The 26,440-nt window shown below is 36.1% G+C and overlaps 1 protein-coding gene across 1 annotated transcript in view; it reads right to left on the bottom strand.

Annotated features, from left to right (window-relative positions):
- The window catches only part of Wdr7 (WD repeat domain 7), a 301,023-nt gene that overhangs the window by 125,380 nt on the left and 149,203 nt on the right, over positions 1 to 26,440 (bottom strand). The window contains 1 exon segment of the mRNA XM_028857247.2: positions 2,634 to 2,855. Coding sequence (XP_028713080.1) covers positions 2,634 to 2,855 — 222 coding nt within the window.

Raw genomic sequence — 26,440 nt, 5'->3', positions numbered from 1 at the left:
TAAGTAAATGAATATAAGAAAAACTTAAAAAGAACCAATGAGTTGCTTTAGTGGGGGTGATATGATTTCTCTCTAATCTCACTGTCTATAGGAGTCAGGAAGTTATCACCAGTAAGTATTTGCCTGTTGAATTAGAAATCTTGAAGAAAGGTGCAGAGGAGCAGCTACATCTTTGGACCAGGTTTATAATCAAAGCAATGAATATGACAGTTCAGTTATGCAGCAAAAGTATGGAGCAAAGGTCCAGCGAAGCGCTCCACTGTGAAGATTAACTAAGTACCATCTATCTTTTTCCTCGGCATAAAGGTCAAACTCCTATAGTGTTTTACTCTACAAGGCTATTTTGGGGAGGCTGGAGAGATGGCTCAGTGGTTAAGAGCACTTGCTGCTCTACCAGAGGAACTGAGTTTGGTTTCCACAGTCCACATCAGGGCTTCACAACTGCTCCAGGGTACACAGTACCTTTCTAGCTTTGACAGGAACCCCTCACACACATGTATATACACATATGCACACACACACACACACACACACATATACACATGAATTAAAAATAAATAAGCAGGGCTGGAGAGATGGCTCAGTGGTTAAGAGTTCTTGCTGCTCTACCAGAGGAACTGAGTTTGGTTCCCAGTACCCACACTAGATAGCTCACAGCCACCTGTAATTCTAGCTCCAGGGGTATCTGATAACTCTTGCCTCCACAGGCACAACTACACCACCCTACACACACAGGTGCACATGCCTTACCCATGACACATACACATAATTTACATAAAAATTGGCCTTAAAAAAAAAGAACATCTCCTGATATGATCAGTAGGATTATGTTTCCCTTAATGATATCACAATTCAGAAGGGGTTGGTAACAAAAACTTTTAGTGCCAGCACTCCAAAGGAGGAAGCAGGCAGATCTTTGTAAGTTCCGGCCAGCCAGAGTTACAAGTAAGACCTTGTTTCAATAAATAAAATAAATGAAAAGATGCCCCAACTCATTAGAACTGCTTTTAAGACAAAGTAAGAATACTCTGGTCTTAGCGCAAGGACTTCTAACACCAAGTACCAAAGGGCTCATTACAAAACACCTTAGACCCATTGTTGCCCCAGCACTCACAGGGTGGCAGGCAGCTGGACAATGCAAGACCCATGAGAGCTAGCTGCAATAGTGGAATCACTTAAAACTGTTATTGGAAATTTTTTTTAATTACAGAGGATATTCATGCTTTTTCCAGTCTATATCCCACCCCATCTCCAACTTTTCAAATCCTATCCTATGAAAGTGACATTATTTTTCAAAAATTATTGAAACTAGCTTTTGTGAACTGGGATGTTTGGGGAAAAAGCTGTGTCTGGAAACACTGATCTACTGCTCAGAACTGCATTGGCATCTAGAGGTTAGAATGATGCAGAGGCAGAGGCCAATGATCTTATCTTGAGTTAGCTGTGGCTCCCTAACTAGCCATTCCTTGCCCACCTCGGTGTCAGAACTAACACACTGTGACTAAGACAGTGGATCTCAATCTTCCTACTGCTGTGACCCTTTAATACAGTTCCTCATGTTGCAGTGACCCCAAACCATAACATTACTTCCGTTGCTACTTTTAATGTAAATACTTTCAGAGGTAGAGGTTTTGCCAGAGGGGTTTCCACCCACATATTGAGAAGCACTGGACTAAGAAAATAAAAAACCTTTCGGAATCTATTAACTTAACAGACCACCAGCTTCCATCAACCCCAAAGCTAAGAATGTCATCAACATACCCTCTTAGGACTGTAATTGAATTGCTGATTTTGCCACCAATGTATTTTTATTATTTATCTATTTATTTATTTATTTATTTATTTATTTATTTATTTATTTATTTTTGGCTTTTCGAAACAGGGTTTCTCTGTGTAGCTTTGTGCCTTTCCTAGAACTCACTTGGTAGCCCAGGCTGGCCTCGAACTCACAGAGATCTGCCTGGCTCTGCCTCCCGAGTGCTGGGATTAAAGGCATGCGCCACCACCACGCGGCAATATTTTTTAATTGCCTCAATTTATTACTTTTTTCTTTCTGTTCCTATAAAACTTCATGAAACTATTTCCACAGGAAAACATGGCCTGGTCACTCAAATTTGCATGGTGGTGCATGACTTTAATCTCAGCACTCAGGAGGCAGAGGCAGATGGATCTCTGTGAGTTTGAGGCCAGCCTAGTCTACAAAGCAAGTTCCAGAACAGCCAGGACTATTACACAGAGAAACCCTGTCTCGAACCCCCCCCCCAAAAAAAAAAAAGAAAAAGAAAAATTAGCTCCAGAAAATCTATTTCTTAACTATTCCCTTTGAAGTGTGTGCTGTAATAAGTGCATGTGCATGTGTACTCCACACCCACTTTCATAAATTTTGGAGAAGAATCTTGATCAAAACTTCAAGAATCTAGTTTTCCTGTTCTTTTAGAGAAGCCCTAAAGACATGAAGTTTTAACTTTAAATGAAATTCAGAAATAAAGAGCACTGGACCCAACAGGTTGTAGTGTTTTCTAACTTAGTATTACAGATATACTAAACTCAACATATATTCAATATTCTGACATTCTGTTGACAAAGATGTCTTCAAAATCAAATTGATCAGCATTAGAAATCTGAAAACTTACAGGTATGTCTGGCCAGTGAGTAGTTGGAGCCTCCACTGGTCAAACCAAATCCTTCGGGAATTTGACTGGAGCTGCGAGGTCTTGTCAGCAGCTTTGGTGGTTCAATTTCAGCTCCAAATTCCGCGCCTATCACTCCCAGGAGGACAATAGCGGTGGCCTGCTTCCGCCTTTCTTCATAAGAGGTGGACATTTTCTTCATTTGTGGGACACTCGATAAGCAACCTGAAAGCCAAAATATAAGAATGCAAATTAAAAGAATATCAAAACAAAAAAGTATGTGGGGTTAGAAGAACATTCTAGATGACGCACTTCAGAAAGAATAGTTATTTTCAGAAAATGGCACTGGGGTATCAGGGTGGGGCAAGAATAAATATGTCACCGAACCAAAGAGATGGAAACACCTTGTTAATAGCCCAAAGTCTTTGGAGGGTTATTCCTTAAAATACACTCCTTCCCTAGAAAACTTTAGTTATTTGCCCTTTTCCTACATGTAGGCTGTTTCCATCATGAGACTCCTCTAGTGTTAGAAAATGAATGTAACTACCAAAGCCATGAAAACCACATCTCATTTCTTACATCTCCTATAAAAACTACAGTCTTAGGTGTTTAAAAATATTTAATACTAGAAACATTGTCCAATCTATACTATAACATACATTTTCCCACTTCACAGTAATTTTCTGTTTTTAAAGACAGAACAAATATTTATTAAAAATATTAACAGGTCCTAGAGTGGAAGAATAAAATGTGAAAGCTTCATGACATTAAAGAGATGAAATATCAGTAGTCACTTCCTCTGTGTTTAAAAGGACCTTAATTCTAGACAGTCTCATATTTAACAGTTTGGTAACCTAGATCTCTGTGCATTCACTGAAAATCAACCTTATTTCTGTACTTCACAGACACAAGGAGTAAGAGCACAGGGCACCTGCATCTAGAATCATCCTCTATGGTCCTGTAGGCTTTACTCTTTACACAGTCCTCTGCAAATAGGAAACAAGCCGCTCCCCTCCCCCACGTCTCAGCAGGAGCATGCTCCACAACAATAGTTCAAAGGAAAGCTCTATTCTGCAGTTGCACTGATTGTTCTGTCAGCTGACCTCTGCAGAAGGGAATTGCTAACTGCTGCCTTGCTCCTGAGCTGACAAATGAATGATCGCAGCTCCATCTATTTTCACTATGGCTGCCTCTAGCCCAGGTGCTCAGACAGAGAGCCCGGTGTGACATCTTAGATCAAGATGAATTGGCACAAACTCCTGATCCAAGATTGTTTTATACCATTTAATTTAGTTTCTTCCCCTGCTTGGATGAGCACAGCTCTGGTTATGGATTTCTATTCTAATGTACTGAAGCAGGCCCTGAAAGAAGCCGATGAAGCAGCTGCTAGAGCAAGGGACTGCAGGGATACTGATCAATAGGCAAGGCATTGACCCCAGCCGCTCAGCCTCAGCAACGCCAGGCTGCGGGGGAGGGGCACAGCAGTACACATGGTCAGCTTCCAGGAGGAAATTAAACAAGGGGACTTGGAGAGTTCCACTCTCACTCTGGCCCCCCACCTTCTCTATGTTCCTTCTGTTTAATTACCTCAATCTTGTCTTAACTCCCACCCCTAGGGAAGGAATTAAGACTTTACACTAGTTTAATTTGGTACTTTCTATCAGCCATTTATACACTTTATCCCTAAACTAATAGTAAGTATTGTAACAGGTGCCCTCTGCTAAGTGGCCAAAATATGAAATCTTAATTACATCACTTGGTGTAATTTAAAGATTAGCATGTACCTGGGCTCATAGTAACACTGTCCCAATAAGTATTAACAATACTGATGTTGAAATTCAGTGTTTAATTTTTATAAGCGCTTAGACATAAAAAGATAGATCTTTGTGAACAAGAAAATAGAAAAAGAAGAGACACTAACTGATGTGTGATGGCATAAGGTGCCAGTTGCATCCCTGGTACTGTGCTAAAAATAACAGCAAGCCCTCATTTAGTTCCTCAGATTTGGAAATGTCTTTCCTTTATTGGTCTGGCCTGGATTTTCTGTTAAAAAGAAATAATGTGTTAATTAGCTGCAATGCTTTCCTATAAATGAAACTGCCAATCAAAGGGAGATTTGGAGATATTAAAAATAATTCTTTCAAAGTAAGTCTTCCTAGAGTTTCGAAAAAATCTGGTGTTTTTTTCACAGAGACATGGCTCCATTTAATCATGCTAAAGGGTGACACAGAGATCCATTTTCTTGACAGGACGGTTGATCACCCTATCACAGTAAGAAAATTAATACCTTCAACTAGCCAGTGCAGAAAATGGAGGGACTGGTGGTGAGGGACATAAATGTCTTCTATTGAAGTTGCAGACAGAAAGCACAGTCTGTGTGACCATGATCTTTCCTTATGATTAGCTTACTTGGAACACAACACAAGGCTTGGATTTTATTAAAACAACCATTTAACTCATAGGGTTTCTCAAAAGTATATAATTGTCTTTAGACTTAGCATAATTGACTCCAGATTTACAGGAACAGGAATAAACACTTTGCTTACAGCTTAACTAGAATACAGGTAAAATATTTGAGAAGTTTAAGCTATTAAAAGGGCTGTGAGATATTGATTACTTCATTTAAAAAGCAGTCAGAGAGTGCAGCTGAGAGGTCAAGATAAATTTAACAATTTGAAGCACTTTACTAAATAACTCTAAAGATCATGTTAATTGGCTTTGTGCAGTTCTGGGGTAAAATTAATTTTATCCTAGCTTACAATAAAAGGATTAAAAGACATATTAAGTTCTTCAGCTTTAACTGGAATAGGAATCAATGGATTTGAATTAAAGCGAAAGGCGGTTTTATGAGAGATGGACTACCAGCGGATACTTTATATCTGCAATTAGCCATATATTGATAGAAGGTTGTTATTGTATTAGGTATTAAAACCGTAGATAAGTAGATACCAACAATTTACTACTCTGATAAAATACTTTAAGAACTCTGTGGTTTGAGCTGGGAAAACCGTTTTTAAAACATTGATTCTTTGTTTAGGACTGAATATCATAATGCTTTCTTAGTTGACTTTTATCTTAGTAAATTCTAGTTAAAACTAAAGAACAATGTGTGTGAATTCAATTGGAATTCCATTCAAGTTGTTACAATATGTAAAACATGTTGCACTTCACAAACATATCACTAAGATTTTTAAAGCCAGGACATTATGACCAGGCATAGAACTGCAATTTTTGTCAGAAACTTCTGGTATACAATAGAGCCCAAGTTACACTCATAATAATATGAACATTTTATAAATCTGACAAGAATTAAAATGTACTAAAAAAACTCATTTTAGAAATTCAGAAATATCTATTTGTTTACTGTAGATAGAAAGATATTAAATTTCTTTTACTCTTAATAATGCCTTAGAATCACATGTATGTGAGAAAATGTGATACCTAACAAAGTGAAAATAATTTGCACTTAATAAGACATATATCACTATATAGCTTAACAAAAAAGATGGCTTTATAAAAAGAAAACCATGATTTATATGATCTATCCACAGCAGCTGATGAAATTCTTTTAATTAATTTGGATTAAGCTAGGAACTATTTTAGATTCTGGTTCCTGCAGGCTTGTTTTATTTACAATAAAGTTTATTTTGCGAACATTAGGCTTTAATAGTTAAAGAAAAATAATAAATTTTTACAATGTCTGTGTGACGTTAGAACAGTCCTGGCACACCAGTCAAATCTCTATGACTATGAATCCCCAGAGCCCCCACAGATTTCTATTTTCTGACTAATAAAAGATTCTTCTAAAGTTTTCAATTTATCTACTTCTAGTTTCTCAAGCCTGAAGACATTTGAAAGTGTCGGGTGTCAATATTAGCAAATATTGACCATAAAAAGGATGTAAAATGGTACATGAGGTGAAGTTGAACTGAAAATGATACATGACAGTGGAATCAGCTATCAAGAGGCTTTCAAATCAGATTTCAAAAGGTGGTCAAATGGTCTCTTAGATGTACTTTAATCAAAACCGTCTTTCTCTTGACCGACTAATACCTTAACTGATGGAGCTGGTGCCTAATGGAATATTAACAATTCATTTTTAAGGTATGTCCTTTCACCATCATTGTATGTTGCTACTCAAGTTAACTCTCTATATGTAGATACTCATATATGTGATTAAATCCCCACGCATAAGTGTATCACATTCTTAGTGAGGTTTTCAAAACATTATACCTGAGTGAGCTACAAATATATTTTTGAGATTTTAAAGTGTGTTGACCGAATTTTAGAATTACATTTCAAAACACTGAATCTGAGGAGTCTTCACCATCCAAACTCTTTCAACCTAAGATTAACTAAATATTTCTGCATGTATTTGTTATTCTTATGATTCCTTAAGATGGACAAAATACAATGTCACAAAAAAAAAAAAATGCCAAGCTTCACAACTATGAGAGAAATCTTCCAAATAGGCATTTAAAAAAGCTTTTTAATAATAGATTTTTAAAATCCTTAAAGGAAGTAAAAATCTTTTAATATTAACTCACTTTTAAAACAATCTAGTTTTAGAGGAATTTACAGTCATATTCTGCTGATTAAATTTCACCTACAGAGTTTACACTACTTCTTCCTTGAATATTTCAAAGTTGAATTTATTAGATGAAAAGGCACAGACAATCCACGATGAGAAAGGACTTACAGACTCCATGAACTAGTGCTGAATCTGGTTCCACAGGCTCTGGTTGAGGATCTGAGGGGCCTTCTATTGTAAATGCCACAATTTAGTTCCCTGTCAGAACCATGTGATTCGGTGAGAGTATTACATGTTATGTTCATTGGCTGGAATAACTTAGAGTGTTCCAGTTTATATAAAAAAATCACAAATAAATTGTAACAAGAAACATACATAATTGCTGGTGAATTATTGGAAAGTCATGCATAACTCTTCCTGTGCAAATGACGTAACCTACACACTTTGGAAGTGTTCTACATCTTCTCACCCTTTAAGAACAAAGAAAACAAAATCTGCTAATTTCAAATGGCTGTCACACTGCACGTGCATCTATTTCCAAACTTTCATGGGATTGTTAAGGAGGTACAGGAGCAGTGTGAGCAGGCCAGCAGTTCCTCCCTTTGTGTTACGAACATAGCTACAGTGGCTTGGTGTTGTGGTTTATCTGCCAGCATGTTCCTCACACGCTGGTGGGGTGCAGGGAGTGCCCCCCCCAGACATAATGCACATAATGCGGCTTCTGCTTTTGTTGCAGCTGCTGCACCACTCCCCCCTCAAAACACCAGAGTAAACAAACGTGCTATTAATTTGTATGCATGCACGATGGCCCCCTGCTGGCGTACACTGAGTCCTGCAAAAGCCACTCACTGATAGAGCTATTTGGAAGCAATGTCTCTGCAAAAATGGGTAATATGTGTGTGCATTTTCAAATGCATGAAGGCATTTCCTGCCAAATCAGATCAAGGCAAAATATCTGACCATGTTAAAATTACTTTTTCAAACAATTAGTGTTATCAGTGCCCTGTGCTAATTATTCTGATAATTAGAAGCCTTAAGCCGCAGTTGCCTGCTGTGGCAGTGTGTGCCAGTAGACCATAGCCAAGAAAGCTTAACCACTAAGAGCAACTTGCATGCTTTTCCAGCAACTCCTGTCAGTACTTCTTTCTTCACGCAAGCACTATTACGTTGGTTTCTATGATCTGTAGTATTCTACTTCCCTTTATCCAGAAACCATCAAAAGCGTACTGGTTTCCTTGTCTTTACTTCACTGCAAACAGTCTCACTTTGTGGAAAACAAAACAAATCAAAACAAAAACACACCATAGGGATTTAAAAACAACTTAAGTAATTTTGGTATCTAGATAAGTAATTAAAAACTTGCAGGCAATTATCCCAGAGAATGTTCTATTTTCTATTTCAGTTACAATGCAGTTTGATTTAAACATATAACCAAGATTTTTTCTTGAAAGCTGTACAAATTATAATAATTTTTCTTGAAAAAAGGGAACTTTCAGATACATGCTAATATAAATTGTACAGATTTGAAAACAGCAAATCATTTGTATAGATAATCTTCTCTCATACTCGTAGCTCTAACAACCCAACTACTATGATAAGACTTACTTAAAACCAGATTAGCATAGAAGAGCAGTGTTTCCGTAACAGACTGGAAGGATTTTAAAACAACAATTCCTGGATGGTCAGAGTCTATGGAGATTTTACTCCTGTTCTTTACAGCACAGTAAACGAAACTGTTACACCTGGATCATTTTTATTCATAAAATGACAAAGCACTTACTGGATTCACATAAAAATGACATCAGTGGCATAAAATTCAGACCAAAAGGGACAACTGCTTTACATCACCTGTGAGGTGTTAGCAAGGTCATCTGGTTACACTGGAGTGTTTGTAGAACTTTTTTAATTACTATACTTTTATTCCCGATGATATGCGACTAAAGCTCCTACTTGTTAAAGGCTTGTGTGGAGAAAACTGGAGTTCCCAGAGACTCCTTGCTGAGGCTGCTCTGGGAAAATCATCACAGACTGCGCTCTCCCTGTGCTGCCCCGCTAACAAGGAAGGATGAAAACGGAAGCTAAGAAGAACACAATGTATTAGTGGCCACAGAGCTGAGTAAATGTGTGCTGGCTTAGCCTAGGCCCAAGTTTTCCAGTGAAGACTTCACCCAGTGCACAAACAGCAGACACAGAGAGGTTTCCCCAATGCTCAGTATCCTGGGAGTTACTAATGTGATCAACTTTAACAAGCAGGATAATTCCTGAGAACTGAATAATAAGAAACGTAAGGAATAAAAAAAACTTAGGAGAGGTTAAATATAGAAAAAAATGTAAAAATCAAAAGTCAAAGGCAACTTGGGAATTTTTTAAGAACTATGTTAATAAGTAAGAGGAAAATAAACACTTGAGTTTACAGATAAAGGCAAGCAAAACCAAACAGCGACTGTGCTCAGCTCTAAAGAGCCACTGACAAAGTATTGACTATCTGCTCTTCATTATCACACAAGGTTGAAAAACTATTCTCTCTCGAGCCAAAGGAATACGCATATTGGTAAATGGCCGATTCTCATTTTTGCCACACATTTCTAAGGAGTTTCAGGCATTATGAAAAACTGGGCAGTTTGACTCTAATATGCAGCTACACAAAATTTTCATTTCTAATCTTTTCATATATATGGGATTTCATCATTTTTTAACTGCATGTAGGAGGAGAATTATGTGCTTATGAAATTATTACATATGGCTTTAATTTAACTTATAAAATTGTTTTATACATCCTCATTTTAAGGCATTGCTAATTAGATTATCAGATTAATTTCAGGTGTTATCTGGCATCTTTTTAAGGACTTTTTGTCCATCAATTTTCCCTTTACTACAAACCTACACTAGTAACTGGAAGCATGCACAGACATCTAAACTGGTTCTCTTCCCTGCAGCTGATCTATCTGACTTCCCTTCTTAACTCCATTTAGAGTGTGGGTATCAGTTACCAATCTGCAGCCTCTGGGCCTTTCTCGGTTCATCTTAACAGGAAAAGCTTAGTCCTTGAATTATTGTGACTATAGACTGGGAAATCTGTCATTTATGAAATAAATACTACCTGAAAAGTTTTATGTCTCAACCTATATATATATGTGTATAGTCTCAACCTATATATGTATATAGTGAAATACTCAGGTTGACAGACATGATGCTAGTTTAAAAACAATCTATTTCTATTACAGGCTAAAACAACAATTTATAGAAAATTCTTCCTGACTAGTTCACGTTATCAGGCTACCAAGGAGTTAAAAATAATAATAAAGGGTGTCCAGATGATCTCTTATCTTAATTCTATGTATATTGTTAAAACATATTCCCATATATAAAAAAATCACAAAATATATATGCAGTAATGTTGGTAAACACACATATCAAAGATGGCTGAACATATTACTGAATTTTGAAACTGTTTGAAAAGAAAAAATGGATATCACGTCAAGAGAAGATAAAAAGTATTGAGAATTCATACCACCACCCCACAAGACCACCAGTGTTATTATCGCAAGCTCCCACACAAGGACTCAACACATAGTAAAACAATCCAGAGCAAGAATGTATAATTGAAACTTCTCCAAAATATAACTTGTTTTTTCCATCGACAAAAGAAAAGGTGATTTCTCTGCTGGCTTTACCCCATGTTTTTGATTTCTGCAAAGGAAATAACAAGCAATATTTTTTATGTAAGAAAATTCCCTCGAAATATGTTGAAAAAAATAATTTCCCATTAAAAAAAATACCAAAAATTCAAGTCTATTTTTAATTTTTTATAGTGGATCTAAACATATTCTACCTGTATTTAAGAAACATCAAAGACCCACGAACATTGCACTTGTTGTGACAATATAATTATAAGCACATCATAATTATATTTCAAATTCTTTAATAAAAAGAACAAGTTATATTAAAAAGGAAAAGAAAGCAGGTCCAGACCAAGATGTAAATCATCTCATGGGTCCAGGACATCTCTGGGGAGTGGAAGTGGAGAGGAAACAGAGGTCATGTAGTGGCTGTGGTCTGGTAAACATAAACATTTTCAAGACAGGAAGAGCTAAGGAGATTCAGTGTTTGAGTGACAAGGTGAAGGGTACATGAGTGGGCATAATCCAAACTGATATCTAGAATCTTCACTGGCCTAGATGTTTGTGCATAGAAAGCTGTTAGTATTTAACACCTGAACCAAGTGAATTGGTACTGGGTACTTTCAACACTGTATAATTTTAAATGTTCCTTAAATAATAAATAAACAAAAATAATTAGAAAAAACAACTTAAGATAAATTTTCATCTATTGTATATAATAAACTTAATCTAAAAATTTGGAAGGATACTCTATCAAACATCTGAAGTAACTATAATGAGTCTTACATGGAAATTCAAAGGGAATATTAAAACACACTAGAAATATAACAAAGTACTTAGCATAAACATCATTACCATTCACAAATCAAAAACGTAAATGCTTTCACAGAAAGAGAGACTCAAAGTGCCACCTACAGCATCACCAATTGCCACAGAACAAGTGTCTTCAAATATAATAGAGAGTAAGGCCACTAATTTAAATATATAAATTTAAGTCTCAGTTACTTCCACATAAATCTTCCTGCCAATTAATGATTGCTTGCTGCTAGAATACATCCAATTTTTTCCAAATTCATAACTAAACTCCAAATACTGGAAATAATTCATAATCACTTCTGAAGCTCACATGGTAATGCGAAAGAATTGCTGCAAGTCGCCATAAGGGTTAGGACAATCATTTTCTACTGCATAGCAGTGCTATTCTAAGCCGATAGTGTGTTTAAATCCACACCAATGAAATCAATATGGCACTGTTCTATTCAAGGTGAGACCAAATAAACCTGTCTGAAGCTTTGAAAAATAGGCTTTGCAGTATACTTTGAGTGCTAAATGCCTCTCAGTCCAGAGATCTGTCATTAAATAATCATTAGCCATCATTCACTCTTCCTAAAAAGCTTAACATCTAAACTTGTTCAGCATCCTCTAAAGCATTAGTATAGACTAGCAAGTAAGTGCTCATCAGTACGTAGATGTTTCAGTCACTGTCTCACACTGTATCCTCTCGTCAAAATACTGCGAAATATTAACACACACTTACTGTGGATTAGCATGCAAAGGTGACAAGTGATTAATAAAGAGGACTTCAATGTAATGATCAGTTTGGGTTAGAAACAAGACACAACCTCAAAGAGCTATAATCAAGTCATTCGGGAATGTTCTATACATATAAAACCCAGTGTCTTTCCTACCATTCAGCATCAAATGTTATTTAGTCCCATAAAAAAAAATCATGCAGAATCAGACCCATCTTAATAGGGAATCCATTGGTAGATAATCTTGGCTTTGATCTTGAGTGTATTTTTAAACAATGCTTCCATTATCAGTATAATTATAATCTCAATTTCAATAGACATTCATCTCAGTTCCTCAATAACTACTTTACCAGAACCATTATTAAATATTATGAAATTGAGAGAGAAAATCAAGGTATACTTATCTTTTATCACCTAGAAGGTTAAATATATAACACAGGATGGTCTTAACTTAGTAATGCTATTAGATCATTTAATGGTGAAAATAATTTTCTCATGGTATGACACTAATATCACTTTCAAGTTGATATTAATGAAAATATCATTTCAATGAGACATTAATTTGTTCTTCATTTATAAAGCTCATATAAAAACATATAACCAGATACTTATGATCCCATCTACAGTTTCACAACTTATAATTTTCAATTTATTTAATATAGATTTCAACATAAATGATCAGGTGTATTTTAGACACTAAATACAAATGAAAAGAGTTCATTTACTTGTTAGATGCTTCAAACCTCCAAGTATATATACTACAGGCATAAAGTACTACTATTTGAAAATTTTCTAGCATTCTAATTGTTAGTTTATCTATTATTTTCATTTTTCTCTGAAATGATAAGAATGAAAATAAAGCATCAGTTGCTAAGAAATAAGTACAGAATTACTTTGATAGCCTGGTAATTATACTACATTGTTATTATTAAAGGATTTCATGATTCAAAAAATTAAAAAAGAAAAGCCTTTGTCAAGCCAGATCATCTCTAATGGCCTCTTGTCCTAGAATGTCACAGTGGCAGCACTGGGGATTTGGGAATTCTGGTAACACGCTTGGGAATATAAAATAGCCATACTTTTCCTTAACAGAATACTGAATTGATCAAAGGATAAACTGATAACAAGTACTGGACAAGTCATTAGGAAAAGGAGAAACTTCTTTGGAACATTGGAAGAAGTGTAGCTATACAAAAACTGACCCATGCTGCAGGAGAGAACAGTGAGCAGAGATGGCTATACACTGAGCTCCGAACCAGGCTGGGTGACAAGGTAAGACCGCGTCTCTAAAAATCAAAATAAAATTAAAAATATATTAAAGAATTAGTACTGGTAAACTTGACAGTCAAGTTGGATTTTTATGATTAGCAGCAGCCCTGGCAACATCTGCAAGGCCTGGCCATACAGTTTATTTTCCTTTCAAGTTCTGTACAGAAAATTTCTTACTTGTCATAGACTCAAAACTTACACCACCTGTTCTAAATTTTAAGAAATATTTTATGAGTACACTTATTATTTTAAATTATTTTAAGTGATAATGATTTTATCCCTATATTTAAATTTTACCCTAGCCTTTAAATAATGTTAAAAACAAAAGAAAATTTCATTTGCTCTCTTTAACAGTTTAACTGATTTTTTTATATATTGAACGACTACATTATAAAAAAGAAACAAAAATGTTGTTTTCAAAAGAATTCATGCCTTTAAAAATATGTTAGATTAACTGCAATTCAAATATTTATTTAGTATAAACAATAGTGAATCAGCATTGGTGATTTTAAAAGGTGATTTAGTAAAACTGAGATAACATAAGAGACAGAAGAGCTTACCACAAGCATATTTAAATGTCAGAATTCATATTGTATAAAAAAATCTCAAAACTTGCACTATAAATGTACTTATAAAACATCTTCAACATTTGTTACACAGAAAATTTAATTTTTAAATGATTAAATCAGTAGCTGATCAATTTAAAAATAGAAATACACTTGTGAAAGAGTCAATAATCAGTGAAATATGCTTTATGTAGAAGTATTGAAAGTATACTATGGTCTAATGATTTTTAGAATATAATAGTTACATTATATTTGAAGATACTAAGCATCCATTTTTATCTCAATTAAATGTTCAAAATGACCAAATTTAATATTTGTAAGAGATATCAATACTATAATATTCATTTTTCTTAAAATATTTTGAAAACTCCTCAACCCAAAGACTAGCTATTTCCTAAAATGGCCAGCACAAACATCCAGAATGTTCCTGAAAAATGACACCAGAGGTCCCATTCAGAGATGAGAGGCCAGCAATATATATGTATATATTTTAATGAACCCACAAGTCAGACAGAATTACGGCAGACCCACAGTCTCGCGGACGCTCAGTACTTGACTGCTCTGCTGCTGGAGCAGCTCCAGAGAGAGTTAACCCGGTGTGATAAAAGACTGGACAAAGCAATTCTGACTGTGCAGCAATGCTAAGTTGTGGACTAATACACGAACAGGAGGCCCAATCACTGTCTTTCACCATGCACAATTTACACATGGCTTTATCAATAGCCTTAGTGCTGAATACAGAACACACTCTATTTGGCTTTCAGTCAATTAAGCTTTAAGCTGTCAGCAAACAAGACTTTTAAGTTAATTTTGAATCACCACGAATCAAGTTGAAGGTTGTAAAAGGGCGGCTCACATGCTGGCATGAAAAAAGGCAGTTTAATTGCCTCTGAATAGCTATTACATGCTGCAATTGGCCTATTGAATCTTAGATGATCTATTTATTTATCAAAGTACAACTATCAAAGATTAGTAAAACGGTGAATAATATACCTTGATCTTTCACTATCTTACATAAGAATCTGATATATTTGTAGTAGTATAAGGAATGAATATTTTAAAGTACATTTAATTTCTAGTGAAAAAATTGGAAAAATGGGAAACCAGCAAAACAAAAGCTGGTAACAGAGAAAAGAGGGAAACAATGTTTCTGGGAAAATTAATACACATTGAAATGATATTTTGTGCCATACAATGTTTTAATACAAATTGTAATGATTTAGAATACATATGTTCCTTTATAAATGTTCAAATTACAAATGTGTGCAAAATTAAAAGGATAAGAAAAGAAATTAAAAATCTGAATTAGGTTGAAGATTTTAAAATATCTTAGTTTCTAATTTTTTACATTAAATACATGATTGTAAGGAAGCAAAGAAAAAATACATCATTTTAATACTGTTAGATGAAGATTAAGCATTTCTTATGAAAATTAAATTAAAGGAATTTTTATATTTGTAATACTGCACATCATCTCTTTTTAAGACTGTCATTGGTTACAAAGGTAATCAGCTTTTTTCCTGGAATTAGTCATTTCAATTTCATGTACTCTGGTTTATTATTACAGGGTTGCTCATGAGTGTTTGGTGCGTATATTGATTTTTTTTTTTTTTTTTTTTTTTTTAGGAGAGCAGTGAAGCATTAGGTCAGTTGGGGGAGGAGGGGAATGGTTAGCTTTTGTAAACTGATGTAAACATAGGTCAAATTTAGGGATGATAATTGTGTATTGGTGAAGGTGAACTATTTCTTTTTATATTCTGGATGTTTTTTTTTTTAACATGTAAATATCTCAACAGCTGACCTCATTAAACTGCACACTCATGGTTATACAGGGAAATCATATGGAGATTATAGTCTAAAAAGTATGAATGATTTTAAGAATTTGAACAGACAGGTTCATTTCACTGAATGAAGCCACCCCTATGTTCTTCCAGTCAAGAGAGTATGTGCTTGAGAAGGAGCACTGTTCTCATTCCAGGAACCACCACACATTAGGGGCTGCAACTCACACTGATGCAGAAACCCTTTCTCCTCCTCCCTTCTTGCAGCCACCACAAACATTTCGCTTGCGTTTCTGTTCACAAAATATAATCATTTACTAGTTTCTTCAACCAAAGGCAATGCTACTAACACCATAAATAGACGACTTTAAAGCAGACAGTGCTTCTCTGACTTCCAAAGGAAACACAGAGGGAAACAAACAAACAGTAAGAGCCAGAGTCGTCAGGGTCAGGTAGGAACTACACGGAGAAGAGGTATTCTCTTCATCACTACGAATTGTTAATAAAGACTTCGTGATCTCCAATGGTCATAAACATTCATTGCACATCTCTTTCTATACTTGTGCATTTATATAGGTATGGAAGATACAAGGTATTACCAACACCTGCACCTTACTCATACAAACACATCTAACAAAAGAGGAAATGAAGCAGACATGAGCCTGTCCCTTCCTGGATGGACTCAGGGAAAGAATGCACACACGGTGACAGAGACAAACTACACAAATGTAGAAGGCAATAGGAAAGTAGCACAGAAAACACAGCAGAGGACAGCTTTGGATAGAGGACAGGGTGAAAATCCTGAGGCATAATGGCTAAATGTGTTTCTTACTCTCACTGGTGGTAAGGGAAGGAGCCAGGGTATACACCTGATATGTTTAGTTTCCGATGCTTTAAATGATTATCTTAAAGAAATAAAAATTGGATCGTATAAAGAGTTTTTGCAGTGCTTCTGGAGCTTAAAAGTTGTACTGTTTCCATTTCCATCACTGTGACAAATAACTAACACCTAACTTAAGGAAGGAAGAATTGACTTGGGATCACAGTTTCCATTCATGGCTATCCAGCCCCATTGCTATGAGCCTGTGGTAAGGTAGAACATCACAGCAATGGGATCACGTGAGGAAGGAGAGCTGCTCCCCTCCAGTCAGGGAGCAGTGGGAAAGAACACGCCTGTGCTTCAGGGTCTCCTCCTCCTCCCGTGTTTGCTTCATCCAGGCTCTCGCCTTTTAGATAGTGCCACTTGTATTTAAGCAGGCCTTCTTCAGTCATTGTCCCCCATAGCAATAATATCTGGAAAAACCCCCACAGATAACCCATAAATGTGTTCTACTAATCTCCTACAAGTCCAGCTCATTTGAAAAGAGGAACTACCAGAAAAAAAATCAAAATTGGATAAATAAACTGAATTCAAGGAGCAAAGCAATACTTGTTATCATTGAAGTACAAAAATAAGAAACTCATGAATATTCAGAGGATGTGGTCTCAACAAGCAAAAAGGTTTGAAACGGTTGGCACTGAAGGGAGGTCCCTACATCCATTTGGATTAGACAGGATGAGAGGGGGTGTACATAAAAAATAAAAAATTAGCAGCAGAACTAGAATCCTATCTGACGACGATCTCACTCTTGTGCATCCACAGAACTTCTCTCCTTTTAATCCTCCTTATCCTGCTCCATTCGTTTCCACCTTCAACTACACATTCAAGTGACATTCAAGGGCTGCTGACATGGCTCACCAGGTAAAGACACTTGTCGCTAAGCCTCATGAGCTGAGTTCAATCCCCAGAATCTACAGAATGGAAGAAGAAAGCCAACTCCCTCAGTATTCCTTTGGTCTCTCTACTGTAGCCTGCACATGCATGTACACACTAAATAAAGCAATGAAGAAAATGTTAATCATTCATTTATTATCCTCATTACCCTTCCCAAATCATTTTTCCTACCTGGTAGAATACATGAATACTACCTGGTATGTACACGAAGATAGGGATGGAAATTTCCAGCACTGTGTTTCCAGACGTTGCCCAACCATGCCTGCTTATTGACACTTAACTATTTGTTGAACGAATAAAGACAGAAGCAGAGTAACTCCAGCTTATACTAACCAAAGGCAGAGATCAAGAAGTAGTTTTCATCTGGCAAACCTGACACAGGTCACAGTTGAAATGTCAGGCTGCACTGGGGAGATGACTCAGTTGATAAAGTGCTTACTGGTAAAGCATGAAGACCAGAGTTTGAGCCCTAGAACCCATGAAAAAGCCAAGTATTGCAGGGCATGCATGTAATCCCAGTGCTGGGGAAAAAAAGTCAGTCAATCTAGCCTAATCACCAAGCCCATGTTCCAGTAAGGAACCCTGTGTCTAAAAACAACAACTGTCAAAGGAACAACATCTGAGGTTGATCTATAGTCATGCCTACACACACGTACACCCACTTACATGAGCATGAATGTGCACTACACACATGTACATCCACTTACATGAGCATAGATGTGCACGTACGTACATACACACACACACACACACACACACACACACACGCGCGCGCGCACACACGCACACACACACACACCCCACAGAGAAATGTCAAGTCTGTTGACTGGCTCTCCTTGATTAGTGTAAAGTTCTCCAGAAGTAGTCACAATCCATTCTTGTCACTTGCTACTGCATGTCTTTCCCCTGGTCACATAATCTTAGAGCATAAACCAGAGTACTGCAAGGTAAGTGTGGACATGCACATAAGCATATACAGGTATGGGTATATATAAGATTTCACACAAACAGCATGCGTGCGTGCGTGGTCTGAATGTGTGCATGGAGTTTAATGCTGCCAATATGTTCTGTACTCTGAGCAAAAAATATTAAATCAGAAACCACTATTTAGTACTTCCCTCCCTAGGTAGTATAAAAACAAAAAACCCAAAACCCACTACCACGAATAATAACAAAAGGCACCTTATATACTGCCTCACAGGAAAGTAATTACTTTGGAAAGATATACATATTAAGCCAATACAGAATTTAAGCATTATGGGCCACAGCACCCATAGAATTTACCTCTCACTCCTCTTGAGAGACTCGGTGCATTCTCACGGGCTCCTCAGTGCTCCCTTACACTAAGAGAAATAAACCAGACCTCCCGACATGCTACACCATACCTTCTGCCTCCTCCACTGTGAAATCAATTGCATACAAGGAAGCACGTGTTAGGCTAGCTGTGCTCTCAGATAATAAGCCCGACTTCCCATAAGTATACTCATAGAGATGGGAGACAGGAGAGAAAAACAGCTCATGCACTAAGGAAATTTTATGAAGCTCTGAAAACTACTCAATGTTCCTCTCTGCATCAGGACAGAAGTCTAAATAACTCTAGGAAAATAAGCAAGATATTTGCACTATAACAAGTCTTGCACTTGCAGGTATTTCATTCTTACTGGGATTCACAATGATGGGAGAAGTTACAGACTCTTTAAAGAAACAAAAGTGGAGTTAGCAGACAGAAGTCTGGACCACCTGTGAGTCAGAGAGCTCAGAATGCTGGTCATGCTGATGGCTCAGAGTCAGTCTTGGAAATGTTAAGAGCTTGTGGAGATTAAGGGCCTTATCCTTTCCACCTCTACTTTCCTTAGAGGGGATTTTACCTGTGAGTCCCTGGCTTCCTGGCTCACTCTGCCCCAGTGCTCCCTGGAATCACAATAGTGACTGATGGATAAGGAAGGATAGGACAGATTTGTCATGACAATTCACCACCACCCCCATGCCCCGTTCAGGACACATTTATTTGCAGAGAATAGCACCGCTCCCCAAGTCATGCATTTCCAGAAGCAGGTGCACAGGGAAAGACAGTGGGTTCCCAGCAAAGCCTGTGATGAATTATTAATTGGACTGTACAATGTATTATTGGAAGAACAAAGCTCCAAGAATAAGCGAGACATTTCTGAAGAAGAAAACAACAAGAAAGAAAGAAAGGAAAGTATGTTCTACAGAGAATAAACACTGATTATAAGCTACAGTAATAAGAACAGCATGGTCCTGCAAAAGAAATATATAATGAAACAAGGAGAAAACCACAGCAGTAAAACCAGAGTTGCCTCTTCTCTCTCCTCCCTCCTCCCTCTCTCTCTCTCTCTCTCTCTCTCTCTCTCTCTCTCTCTCTCTCTCTCTCTCTCCACTCACACATTGAAAAACAATGTTTTTTGGTGGATTTTTGTTTGTTTTGTTTTTTGCTGTATGAGTAAAATGAAATTGAACTCTACTCTTCCATCACACACAAAATAACTACTAGTAAATTACTAATTTCTATGACTGTGGTCAAACATTAACTTTTGAAGGAAAGCATAAATGATGGTATAAATACTTGAAGATCATAAAAGCACTAACCATGAAAGGAGATATGGATAAGATCATAATATGAAAATCACAAACTTCTTTCATGAAAAAGTATCTAAAGAAAATTTAAATGCATGGCACAGAGTGAAAGAAAATATTTAATGACTGAAAAATTACTAATATTCCAAACACCACAATAGAAAAATTGAAAAAGCACCCTTCACACACACACCCAAAACCCTAAAGGAAACATTTTTCAGCATGCCTTTCTCAAAAGAAGAAAGACACACATCCAAACTCTTATACAGCTAAGAGTACATATCACTCCCTCCCAATAAATTAATCAAATCTCTTTTATCTGAAAAGAGTGTTTTGTTTTAAGACAGGATGTAGCTATCTTGCTCCCGGGCTCATAAAATTTTCCTGCCTCCACCTCCCAAAGAATGGATTTATGGTGAATGCCACTATGTATACTTCAATAGGCAATATTTTAAAACAGTATGTGTCGGAGCAGACGTGAAACCACAATCATCTCACATACCATGTGCATAAGCTAAGCAACTCCAGTCCTAAGTATATAGTCAAAAGAAAAATTACATTTAAGTATATAGACTAACATGTTCATACCACCATGATTTTAATGGGGAGGGACCCTAACAACCCAAATGTCTGTTGCCAAAATAAAGAATAGACTGTAACTAAATTACAGTTAGACACAATAACATATAGAAATCTTTGTACTAACAGTTAAGTATAAAAATAAGCTCTGGGGTTGGGGATTTAGCTCAGTGGTAGAGCGCTTGCCAGGCAAGCGCGAGGCCCTGGGTTTGGTCCTCAGCCCTGAAATTAAAAATAATAATAATAATAATAATAATAATAATAATAAGCTCTGATATATTAATTACTATAACCCTTAAAAAAAACAAGACTAAATGATACATTGTTTAAACATACTTATAAATGACTACTGGAGACAGAAAATGCAATTGTGATCCGATTAAAAAAAAATGTTTTCCTGTGAAAATGACTGTTAATAACAGGAACCAAAAACAGAGCCTAGACCACTTCAATATCTATGAAAATGAGTCTACGTGTTCAAGTTTTCTCAAAGAAGCCAGGGACGTAGCTGTCATCTCAGGAAGCGGAGGCAGGTGGACCTCGAGCACAGGAGCTCAAGGCAAGCAGAGGTGATCTTTCCAAATCCACTGTATTACAAATGGGGGAGAAGAGAGAAAGGGGAGTTCCTTAAATAAGAAGAAAAAGGAATTATCTAATTTAAGTTATTTGTATGAATAATAGACAAGGAGAAAAAGATAACCAAGTTGTATTATGTTATGGCTTAAAATATATTAAATTTCAAAGCTATATGAAGGGACCCTAACTGGTGACTATGAAAGTTGTTGAAGAATGAATCCAAAAAATCCTAATCAAGGACCATCTTCCCAGAGAAACTGAATAGTCAGGGGTCCAGAAATTTTGCATATCATCACAAGGGACATCATTCAGGGACATCATTAAGCTTCAAGTTCAGAATTCTTCAACAAAGTGAATGCTAAATTCCATATAAGGTATTGGCTGAAGAGTGATGGGCCAGAAACATTGCTTAAGATACAGAGAAGTCTGGGGATGGGGAGACAGCTCAGCAGTTAAGAGCACATTCTGCCCTTCCAGAGGACCTGGGTTTGAATCCCAGCACTCACACCAGGCAGGTCACAACTGTCTAGAATGCCAGCCCCAGGGGATCTGACACACCTGGATCTGACACCTCTGGCCTCCACAGGCAGGAGTTCTCATGTGGACATAGCCAAATGCACACATATACACTATAAAATTAACACTTATAAAAATAAATCTTAAAGGAACAGAGGAATCAAATTTAAAAAGGGAGATGAAGAAATAAATAGATAATTAGGGATATATATATATATATTATTTTTTATTATTATATATATATATATATGCTATTAAGCCAGAGACAATCAAATGTTAGAGAGGCCTGACTGCTGGGAGGGTGCTGTTGAGTCAGACTGGAAATTCTTTACAGAAAACACTTAAAAGTTGAGCATTATGATATGAGTAGAAGACTGATGATAGAAGATAGGATAGGTTGAATAGGAAGATTCTAAAAAGAAAATTATGTAAACAGGTAAACAGGTAAAAAGAATGAAAAACTAACATATTTAGGTAATTATCAGGACAGAAAGAAAAGAGGTTGAGACATGAAGCCAAGGAGCAGGGAAGAGTTATTCGATGACATCACAGAAACCACTCAATATCTATGCCAAACTTAAGTCAAAGGCACAAAGGACTCATTGACAGACCAAATTATAAATCTATAATTAGTCTTCAGGATCCAAAAACTTACTAAGAACTCATCAGCTAGCAAAAAAAAGCCACCAGAATATAAATCTATAAGGAACATTTCATATTCAATCTCTTAAATCCTAAGTGAATTATTTTAAATATCAAATGATTCAAAGGTCTCTTTTAAAGAAAATATTACTTACATAAAACTAGGAAAAGAGAACTCTCCAAAGACCAAACTAGGCTGTTCACCATGATTTTGTGCAACCCCCAAATTTTAAATTCTTTCCTTAATAAAAGAAATTTCACCATATAAAATGTTTTTAAAGTTTTTCATATTTTATCAAAAACAATGTTTACTAAAAATGAACAAGTGTTGAAACAAACTACTAAATAATATTGTGTTAATTATTTATATTTACTAATATCATTAAGTATAAATTAAGTATGATTCCAAATAAATATGAGTTTTAATGGAAACTGTAGTAAATGACTGTTTAGGTCCTCTTAATAAAAATGAGTTTGCCATTATAAATCAGAAATTACAACTATGAATGTGAATCATGATTTCAGTATATCTACTAGACACAACATCATAGAATAGCAATAAAATTCAGTGAAAACTCATGTCTTCTCCTTGTAAACTGTGCTGTTGATAAACAGAAAAAAAATATTCAAAGTGCTAAAAAGAAAGTCCTTCGCCAAGAAATTCTACAGAACTTTGTAACTGTCCATAGATAACTGACCAAAGTTCTGACTGGTTGGCAGAACTCTCTTGTCGTAAGGCTGTGGCATAGTTGCCCAGGCTGAGACATACCTGATCAGTTCACCCAATGACCAAATCATATCCAGAAACAAAAAAAAAATGCTCAAGTAAAAACAGGAAAAAGTCAACGCTGCTGTCAGGACAATTTTCAGCCTTGAGTATTTCTCAATTCTCAGTCTGTCTACAAACCTACATGTGCATGTTTTTCCTCTGATGAACCATCCATTTCCATGGAACAGCGGTTAGCCTTGCCTCAACTCCCATGGGGTCCTACAGTGACACACAGAGCTACAGTTCCTTTTCCTCATAAGAGAAAGCAAAAATCACAAGTGTGAAGGACTAAAATTACATCTCTATACTACATGCAAGAAGAACAGTGATTTCATTTCAATTTGTATTTTAATTTTTTTTTTGAGGCCATTCTTGTTAGGTTGTAATCTAGTATCATAGATCATTAAAGTAGACAATTATAAACTATAAAGGAGACCACAAGAGGGGAAAAGATGTCATGGAAGCTAAAGAAGGGCAATAGGATAAATGAATGAAAGCAGAGATAAACGGGGGAACTGTTGTTTGAATTTTAGATGTTCTTTTAATAAAAAACAAAACAAAACAAAAAAAACCCTGGTACCAGATAATGAGGTAAAAACTGAAAGATTAGAGAAGCAGAGCATGCCACAGCTACCACCTCTTACCTCTCCTACTCCATGAACCCTCTGACTGAAATCCTCTGAGTCCTCACCAGGAAGGGTTTCAGCTGAACTGCCTTAGTTCCTGTTTCCTCGCGTCTTATATACTTTTCTCTTCACTTCCCGAGATTAAAAGCGTATGTTTCCCAATACTGGGATTAAAGGTATGTGCCACCACTGCCCAGCTGTTTCTAGTCTGGCTTTGAACTCACAGAGATCCAGACAGATCTCTGCCTCCAGAGTGACAGGATTAAGGCTGTGTGCCACCATCTCTATGTCTAATCTAGTCGCTGGCTCTGCCCTCGGATCCTCAGGAAAGCTGTATTAGGGTACACAATATATCACCACAGAAACAGAGAAGAGTGCAAGGAGGAGTTGGGAAATGGGGAAGGGAAAGGAGAACCACAAAAGCAATTGTTTCTTTGAAAATACCATAATAAAACTTAATATTGTGCACGCTAACTTTAAAAAATTATAAATAGCCACTCAGAGAAGAACAGAATAACAGTCAAACAATAAGGGGGAAAGGATTCTTTTCACACCGAACAAAAAGATCAGGAAATATATATATATATATATTTAAAGTGATTCGAAATAATTAACTATTTTTTGTCCCAGGATTAATAATCATTAGAGAAATAAAAGACAGAATGACAATGAGATACAGTGATTTGAGATCAAGACCATCATACACTGATAGTACACATGTAAAATTCAACAGTCATGGCAGAAAACAGTAACATGATAGGTCTCAAGAAATTAAACATACAACCAATCACTGTATGCTCCAATAATGCCAACCTAAGTATAAACCTAAAAGAACAGGAAAGAATCTAAAAGTCCTGAAAGGAAGGATTTAGCCAGATATTTATATATCAAGATTCATATTAACAGTATCCAAAATATGCTAAAGGAACTAAGTATCTGCAATGATAGAGCCATACATTAGAGCATTATTATGCCTTAAACAGAAAGGGAATTTCAACACAAGCTACAATATGGATGAGTCTGAAGGACTTTAGACTTAGTGAAATCAGACAACACTTACTTGATTCTATTATATGAACTACTTACATTAGATTCAGAGACAGAATAGAGATGGTTTTCCTTCTAGTTCCAATTCATGAGAACTTGCTTATCTGACCTTAAAATAGCATGTATGTCTAACCCTTTGATAACTAACCTTTGATTACATTTATTAATTTCATATGTGTGTGTGCACATTACACAAGTGTGGGAACAGAGGACATCATCCTGCTGGAATCTGGTTCTCTCCTTCCACCACTTGAATCCCAGGAACTGAACTCAGGATCATCAGTTACCCTTTTCTAATTTTTAAGTACATGAAACAAAATAGAAGATTTTTTGTATATAGAGATAATTTTGATATTCAAATAGCTACACTGCTCAAGATCAAAATAAAAATAAATATACACTTATTTAAAGTAGGTAGAAATCTCACTAGTAAATATTATGTCCATATTCTATCAGTAGACATGTAAAAATGCTGAGAAAAACTATGCCCTCCTTCTTCATCCTGTTTGGTTTTCACACTAATCTATTTTAGTACAGCTAGCCCAGTCGATTCACACAGCACATGGACGTATAAGCGCCTGAGTTATATACCCTGCTTTTGCTTAAAACCAGCCTAATAGTCTGAATGAAAATCAGAGCAAATTATTTCAAGAATAAAGAGGTAAAAGGCAAGTTAAACAGAGATGTAATGACATATTCCTATATTGACTGCTTTTTTATTTCTTTAGAATGAATGCATACAAACCCAGAGTTTTCTTCTGCATGCAACCATCATAACACAGCTTTTAAAATGCTCTTATTTCGGTAAATAATACTGTGTTGTAAGATGAAAATATTTAAGTTTCTCAGGTTCTTGTCTGAATACAAACAGAACTTCTTTTTCTACATTTGTATAAAGCTATCTCGCTCCTAGACTAGTCACATGTCAACCGTTAATGTCCTTCGATTTTTAAAAACAAACTAAACTGTTCACCTTAATATTATTACCTTGGTTGTATGAATTTCATCTCAATGAAAAATCAAAATCCTTCAATATGTAAAGTAATTCTCTAGTAATTTTTTCACTATGTTTCTCCTAAGTCCACTCAAAATTATTTGATAATATGGCATTTTAATACACTCATCAAAGTTAGAGGTTATATAATTAGTTTCAAGTTTTATAGTAGCAACTGTTAAACAGATTCAGCTTGTGACATTTTTACTTAAATCTGTTGGTGATTACAGCTGATGAGAAACATTAATAAATCCAATAACATTTTCTACCCAGCTATTTTGAAATGTCAGTTATTGCTAATCAATAGACATCTTTTCTGACTGATCAAATGGCTCACAACTGGGTCATAATGACTGATTTTTAGATCTCTTCACAGGTCATATCCACAGAAAC

The sequence above is a fragment of the Peromyscus leucopus genome, chromosome 19, assembly GCF_004664715.2.
Source record: "Peromyscus leucopus breed LL Stock chromosome 19, UCI_PerLeu_2.1, whole genome shotgun sequence".
Lineage (NCBI taxonomy): Eukaryota > Metazoa > Chordata > Mammalia > Rodentia > Cricetidae > Peromyscus > Peromyscus leucopus.
This window is presented reverse-complemented; position numbering and strand designations above follow the sequence as displayed.